At 46.4% G+C, this 7,521-nt stretch overlaps 1 protein-coding gene across 2 annotated transcripts in view; it reads right to left on the bottom strand.

Annotated features, from left to right (window-relative positions):
* Positions 1-1,119: 1,119 nt before the first annotated feature.
* The window catches only part of OXA1L (OXA1L mitochondrial inner membrane insertase), a 129,502-nt gene continuing 123,100 nt past the window's right edge, over positions 1,120-7,521 (bottom strand). For both annotated transcript variants that reach the window (XM_086923653.1, XM_086923652.1), the window contains exons 9-10: positions 2,495-2,575; positions 1,120-1,461 (exon numbers count right to left, since the gene is read on the bottom strand). In XM_086923653.1, the coding sequence (XP_086779779.1) occupies positions 1,352-1,461; positions 2,495-2,575 (191 nt within the window). In that variant the 3' untranslated portion in view covers positions 1,120-1,351. The remainder of the gene's footprint in view (positions 1,462-2,494; positions 2,576-7,521) is intronic.

The raw sequence follows: 7,521 nt of genomic DNA, 5'->3' as shown, positions 1-7,521 counted from the left end.
GGGCTAGTATCAAGCCTGGCAGCAGCTGTGGATCACTTTGGGATCCGTCAAAGGGCTAAAGATTAGTCTGACTATAAAGGCCAGCAAGTGTCAGCTGTGGGACATCAGCCAGGCCTAGCTGCACCTGTAGCACATAAGCCATGTTTGTATCATTAACATGAGGACAGAGTTGATGGAATTATGGCCAGGCTTACGAGCAGCAACATGATTGGGGATTAGCCTAGTGAACCTAAAATACCAATCAGACAGCAGCAGCAGGTGACTCGCTCAACCCTTCAGCGACTATGGGAGCACAACGTTAGTTTGGTGTCAGCAGTAGTGGCAAGGGTTCACCATGGTGAAAACTGTCAACAGCTGCGTGGGTGAAGTCTCAACCTGCCGACCGCTTTGGGTGAGAGCACAGCAAAGCTGCAGCTGTGGGGATGGTGCCCAGCTTGATTACAGCAGAAAGACGAGAGCTTCGCCTGTGAAAGGAAGCCACATTCCAACTCCTGTCACTTTGCCAGATTTGTGTCCTACAAGTGCTACTAATCTAGGCCATTACCACACCAAAACCACCAGGTGGAGCATTCATAAGGGATAGTTTGGTGGCACAAGTGATCCAACGGACAAGTCTGATGGGATGAGGGTTCAGATGGATGGCTGGGGAGGGCATATGTGGATTTGGCAGTTTTTGGGCAGATCTAGATTTAAGGTGTAACCTGTGAGTGAATGAGGACTGAGGGTGCAGCTTGTGGTAGATTGTAAGAGCAAAGCCAGTGGAAGGAGGGCCCAGAAGGGCTAGCTGCAAGATGGGGACCCAGCTTAAGACAGTGGTACTGGGAAGAAGAGGGACCAGCCTGGTGGCAGCTGCAAGATGCAGACCAACCTGGTAGCAGCCGTAGGCGGTGGAACCAACCGGGTGGCAGCAAAAATCAAGCAGCTTGCCTAACTGGGAAAACAGCTTGTCTGACGTTAAAAGAGACCATTTTAGTGTCAGAGGTGGAATAAGGGCACTACCTAACAGCGGAAGTGGAATAGGATTCCCACCTAATACTCTGGGGAATGCAAGAAGGAAACGCACACACACCATCGTTTGATAACATAGCTAGGGCTTCTGCATTTACAAAAAAGTGATCGGAACAAAGCATTTTATTTTCAACGCCCTAAGGCAAAATGTACAAGTGGACAAAGGCTCTGTCCTTCTGTTGTTTTCACCTTTGTCTGTCTGGCTTTTGGCAACAGCAGCAATTTGAACAACAGTCCAACAATTCTGTAATACCACAAGTCCTTGTAACATGCACTCTGCCTGGTGCAAGGTGTCCATGGTGTATCAGGTTGTAAAGTGTATCATAGCCATTTCAAAGCCATTTTAGCCAATCGTATCTCGCCATGGATGTTTTGGTTTCTGTTTGCTGGGTGCCACTGAAGCACCTTCTCGTTGCTGCAAAGGATTCTGTGCAAAGGTCTGTCGCAGAGGACCTGTAAATGAAGGAGAAAAAGCAGGCCAATGAAAGAGATCTGCAAAGAAACAAACAATTTGGGGACTACAGGTAAACCATATATATTTAAAAAGAGAGCCATCGTCCTTGCACAAGCAACGAAGGATGGGTACATCGAAATCCAGTGACTGCCCACGGAGCGATTGGTTATGATGCTCCAAGAGATCATGCACTAGGCCAGAAGGCATGAAATAAAGACCCGAGGGTCCTGGCAACATAGCAGAAGCAGGATACACTGATCCAAGCGGTTGTAGCAAGGCTCTGGAGTAAAGTGCAACTTGCCAAAAGAAGCACTTCAACACCTTATCAGGGGTAATAAGCGCTATATAAATGAAAACCTTTCTCCCTCTTCTATCCCTCCGTTATCCTTCTGAATACAAAGAACTGACTAACCTATCCACTACTCAAATTACTTTCATTTTTCACTACATCAATTCAACACTAATCCTTTATGGGTTCTGGAGTAGCGTGCTACTTGCTGAAAAAGCAATTTGACCCCTCATCAGGAGTAGTAAGCGCTATATAAATGCAATTAAAATACAATACAATACAATACAATACAGAGCGGGAAGCATGACGGGATGATCCATGAAGCGAAGGCCTGAGAAGTGAGAATTGAACTGCTTTTGGTATTAGAGTCGGGAGCTGCATATGAGGATCCAAAGGGCCTGGAAAGAGCATGAAAGAGCATGAGCACTCAGGAGGTTTTGGCATCAGAACTGGAGCTAGGGAGCAAGGTGTGGTGGAATGAGAGAATCCAGAATGACCCAAGGCCAAAGGCAAGGAGCAGGGTATAAGGATTCTGGGCTTCTAGATCAGAGAATGGACACCAGAATCCAGGAGTTCTGACCATCAAAGCAGGTGGGCATGTCTCGTAAGGACTGGGAGGGTTTTTCCAGCTCTGCAAATAACTAAGTGCAATGCTACCAACATTATTACTGTTCTATCCCATGGGGATTGAAGAAGTTACATCACCTCATTCACTAAGGATGTGGGAGACAGTATGGACTGACCTTTGGCCGCCCTATCCAAGTGTTGTTTGATGCTTCGTTCTCTCTCCTCCAGTCGCTGGGCAGTCTGTGCATTCTTCCAACCTGACACAAGTGGCATAGAGTGAAAAGATTAAAGAAAATGAGAAAAGTGTACCAAAGAATTTACAACAACAATTTTACCATAAACTGAACAATTACATCAGACTCGTCTTATGGGTGGATTGTATCCCCAAAAGGCACCACCACTGCAGTGCAAGGAGACTAAGATCTAAGAGCACACATCGATGACAGATGGCATTGTGAGAAGGAAAAAGGGAGAGAAACTCACCATTTACCAAGGCCCCAATCAAGTAATATAACTGAGCTACAGAGTATCCCAGTATATAATCCGTAAAGGAAGGAGTGGTACTTACTACTCCTAGATTTATCTTTCCCGGCAGCCTGTAGAAGGCCAGCTCCAGTGAAGTCACTCCTCCATGAGCGAGAACTCCTGTAAGAACGTATTAAGCATATGCTGTCTACCTGCAATCCTGATTTTGCAGCACTGCACCTGTGATCACGTCACATTCCTTGAATTGTCCATGAATTCAGGAATAATTAAACGCAAACTAGTTTAAAAAGGTTTTGAAAAAAAAAAACAGTTGGATGTCCACGGATTTCATAACCAGACCGGGAAAATAAAGTGAAATCAATGAAGATTCCGGTTTGACAACTTTATCAAAGTACTTTACATTGCCATTGCACAAGATCAGCTCATTCCTAGCTGTCCACATTGGCCTCCCCTTAAGTTTGAGAGCCGCTCATGTGTCTCTTAGAGATACTACACTGTAACCCTGTGGTACACACCATAACTAAGCTGTAGCATGAATAATTCTTTGTGTTTGCACGTACAGCACAGTATAGCTCTTGGTATAGCCCAGTGCAGCTGGGTAAGCATGATAGTGTAAAAAGCCCCCCTCGCTCCACACTCCGGCAAGCATCGTAGTACACACAATATGTCCCTGCTGAAGAAAGTCGCTTTACGTGAGGGCAAGTAGTGTCGTACTTAAGACACCTGCAGATACTGCACTCTTGCTAAAGTTCCTGACTAGATGGTGCACATGTTTGACATGAGAAGCAGTGAACGCTGCCGAGTGATGGACACAGCTTCCACAAAATCATGTTGGCCCAAAATTATCTGCTTCATTTAAAAAAAATATTGTCATCGCCACATGGGTATGAAAGTGTATGCCTAAGTTCTCATAACCGTGGCCCTGGGGCTATGTAGGAGCAACAAACCTTGTTATCACTGCATTTATGTCTACATGCTACCTGTGTGTAGTATAATAAGGTGGGTGAAACTTGTGCACAACTGACCTGTGCAGGCAGATGTAAAGAACATTGCCCAAGTGACCTCTCTGGGAATATGGATGTAAAGCATTGATGATTTGTCTTATTGTTATAAGCATTGGCTAAGTCAATAGGTCTCGTCTATGCAAAGGCTACTGTATTTGCCAATATGTATTAGCCATGTTGTACACCAGTGTGCCTACCGTTCAGCATAGCTAGAAAGTTAGTAGGGTAAAGGAGTGTGGTATGGAGTGTTTTAGAGTAGAATATTATGGAGTGGCGTACAGTGGTGTAGAATTGAGAGGCCCGAGTGGACTAGAGGGGCGTGGAGTGTTGTGGAGAGAGTAGAGTGTCGTAGAATTTAAGTGCGTAGTATGTCGTGGAGGGATAGAGTGTTGGGGTGTGGCATAGAGAGTACTGCGTAGAGTAGATTGTCGTGGAGTGGTATAGAGTGGAGTGGTGTAGGAGAGTGGAATGGCATAGAGTAGTGTTGTTGAGTGGTGTAGATCTAAACTCGCCATTTACCTTGTGAGCCGAGCAACACAGAGAGAAGTGCAGCGCCTGGGGTCTTTGCCTGCCCGCCTCCCGCCGCCTAACTCCTTTGCCTTCACGGAGTAGGGCTGCCGAGCGGAGTGTGGGCGGGCCCTGGGGAAAACTACATACCCCAGCAGCCCTAGCGGCATACGACGGAAGCGTTTGGCGCCAGGAGGCACATTAAAAGAGCGTCAGACCTGTCTCGCGGGACGCCGGGCGAAGCCCGGGCCAAGGGCGGGCCAGTTTTAGCCCGTTCTAGACCGAGCTAGGCCGCCCCTCTTGGTCCTACGATCCGGTCGGCAAGTTTCCCATCAAAGGTACTGTTATTTCCTTGCTCTTTGGAAACTTCGTTATTTGTACCCCATAATTTTTGTGCCAAGATTTCTGTTTAACAATCAATCATGACAAAGGGGTCTCGAAGTAGAACAGCATTGAAAACTGCATCAATCACTGGACCAATTGATCAATTTATTACCAAAACTAATGAGGCTATTGACCTAAGTATTTCCCTGCTGGAACGAAGGGTGTCACAAGACTTGGCAATTGCTAGGAGATCCTCCAACGGTCCCTTAGCATCTGCATTATCCCCACTCCAATCTGTATCACCCATTCCAGTTCTATTGCTTCCAAATGTTACGGCAGAGGTCCACTCTATTCCGAAATCAGTTGATTTGTCAGCTACTAACCTTACCTCTGATTTTGACTCTACGGGGAATCTTGAGAAAACCCCAAACCTCCAGCTAATTCTATCTGAAGACAAAGGCCCTGAGATTTTGCCCAAGGGGGCAAAGGGTGGCGCTATACCAAAACAGGGCAAAGACAATAAGAAGGGCAACATCAAAAAATCCCAAAATATACTTACAAACAAGAAGGGGGCAACTGCTCCATTGCCGTTGGGTACCCCAAGTGATTCTATCACTTCACTTATTAATTCATTAGATCCCTCGGTAAATCTAATAACTACGGGTAAGGAGGGTGGTATTTGTAGTTCATGCACTGCTAATTCCCAGCTTTTAGCAAACATCAGGGAACTATTAAAGCACTTTTTGCAACCGCTAGAACAGAGTATAATGTCAATTGAAAAACAACTTGCAACACTTTCCCAGAAGCCCCCGATTCAACATAGCCTGGGTCAAATCAACCCTGGGGCAGGTATAACAAACCCCTCCAGAGCAGGAACACAGGGGGCTCCTTTAGATGGTGGAACCAAACCCTTTAAGGTGACAAAAGCTCAACCTATTCAAACTAAGCCCTTTATCAACTATTCCTGGGAGTGGGTCTGCGGCAGAGACCACGGTCACCAATTCTTCTACTCGGCCTACCATTTCCCAGCCCACCCCCACTCAGTCAAGTACTAATAAGGGATCAACCGAGCTCTTGAACCAAAGGCCCACTCTCCCATCAATGCCCCAGCACCCATCATCGAACCGACCGGATGAGGGAAAGAGGGGTCCCAAGTCCAAACGTCCTGTCCATCTACCCCCGGAAGCATCCCCCTACACTGTTATTCTTACTGGGGTGCCAGAATTGCCTATAGACAAAGAGGAGCCGTCCTGGTCCCTTAGGAATAAAGTCTCACAGTGGCTTAGCATAAATAGGCCCCTACAACCACCCCATATAAGCCGTATTTCAGCAGCGCGTAGATCCTCGTGGATCGGGGCTGAACCCAAAAGTATCCAGGGTGACTGCATCATTTTAACCTGTGATGACCCAGATATTGTGGACCATATTTGCTCTTGGCCTGCCTTGGACAAGAAAGGGGGGATAGATGCCTATCACCTTTCCTTCTTTTATCCACACGGGCGTAGCCACCAATACCCGATAGTCCCAAAATGGGTGCAACCATCTGAACGTCAGCAGTTGATCGCCCCAAATTGGGCGCAACCACCAGTGCGCCAGCACCCGATAGCTCCAAACTGGGGACATCCATCTGAGCGCCATTATCCGATAGTTCCAAACTGGGTGCAACCTCTTGAGCGCCAGTACCCGCTGGCTCCAAACTGGGTGCAACCACCTGAGCGCCCTTGGAGCTATGCGGGTTCCTGGCATACTCAGGGGAACGGGAGTAGTGACTGGGAACATCATCCACGGTACCCCAGCAGTGACCACCATATAACGGGGGGGGTGGAGAGGCATCCCAGTTAGCAATAGATATAATTGCCTGGATATGGTAAATTAACCGTTAGTTATCCCCTATAGTAATAACTCGACTCATGGGGCTCCAGGGCGAGAGGTGAAGCCTAGGTGTACCTCGGGTACTTTTTCAGAAACCCCCACAGAACCAAATCTACCTAATGACCTAAACATCACTATACAGACAGTGGGCACTCCAAACCAAGGTAGTACATCTGATATAGAAGAAGTTCTATCAGTGGACCAACAGGAGTCCTTGGTAGTGTCTACAGGCGTCAAGTTGGGAGTCCCTGATATAATGATTGACCAGCAACGAGAAATCGTTACCTTAACCTCAGCTGTAGCTGTGGGGTACACATTTTTTACCTGGAATATAGCCGGTATCGCAGGTAAATTGAATACCCCATTTTGGAACGAGTTTATTGGGGCCGGTCTTGACATAATCTGTCTCCAAGAAACATGGTGTCAAGAACCTATATACGTTGAAGGCTACTCATCTTTTAGTTTAAATGCTTCTAATTCCCTATCAGGCAGAGCTAAGGGGGGCCCACTGCTACTAATCTCCAACGAGTTGACTAACTTTAAAATTATAAAATACTCTACTGTAGGAACACACAGTCAGGTGTTACGGTTGGAATCTAATAAGGGTAGAGACCTAATTCTCGTAAATTTTTATAATAACAATTTTGACGCTTCCAGGGGAAACAGTCTATTCCCACTGGAAAGTGAAATCAAAAGGGTATTGGCGTCATCATGTAAATTGGCATCCATTCTATGGGCTGGCGACTTTAATATTCAGCCATGTCCTCTAGCATTGGGTAACCCCTGTGGTTTTAGAAAAGAGATGGGTAACGGCGGAGTGGTAGACAGTTCGGATTGTTTGCATTTTCCACACTGTAACTATGGCACGATATTAAACAAACTGTTAGTCAAACTAGACCTAGATCTGCTTAGCTGCAATAAAAATAAGTCCAATCTCTTCTGTCCCACATTCACTGGTAGGAATGCCAACACTAATATAGACCACATTCTGCTGTCTAATGATAGTGAAT

Source organism: Lissotriton vulgaris, chromosome 5 (genome assembly GCF_964263255.1).
Source record: "Lissotriton vulgaris chromosome 5, aLisVul1.2, whole genome shotgun sequence".
NCBI lineage: Eukaryota > Metazoa > Chordata > Amphibia > Caudata > Salamandridae > Lissotriton > Lissotriton vulgaris.
This window is presented reverse-complemented; position numbering and strand designations above follow the sequence as displayed.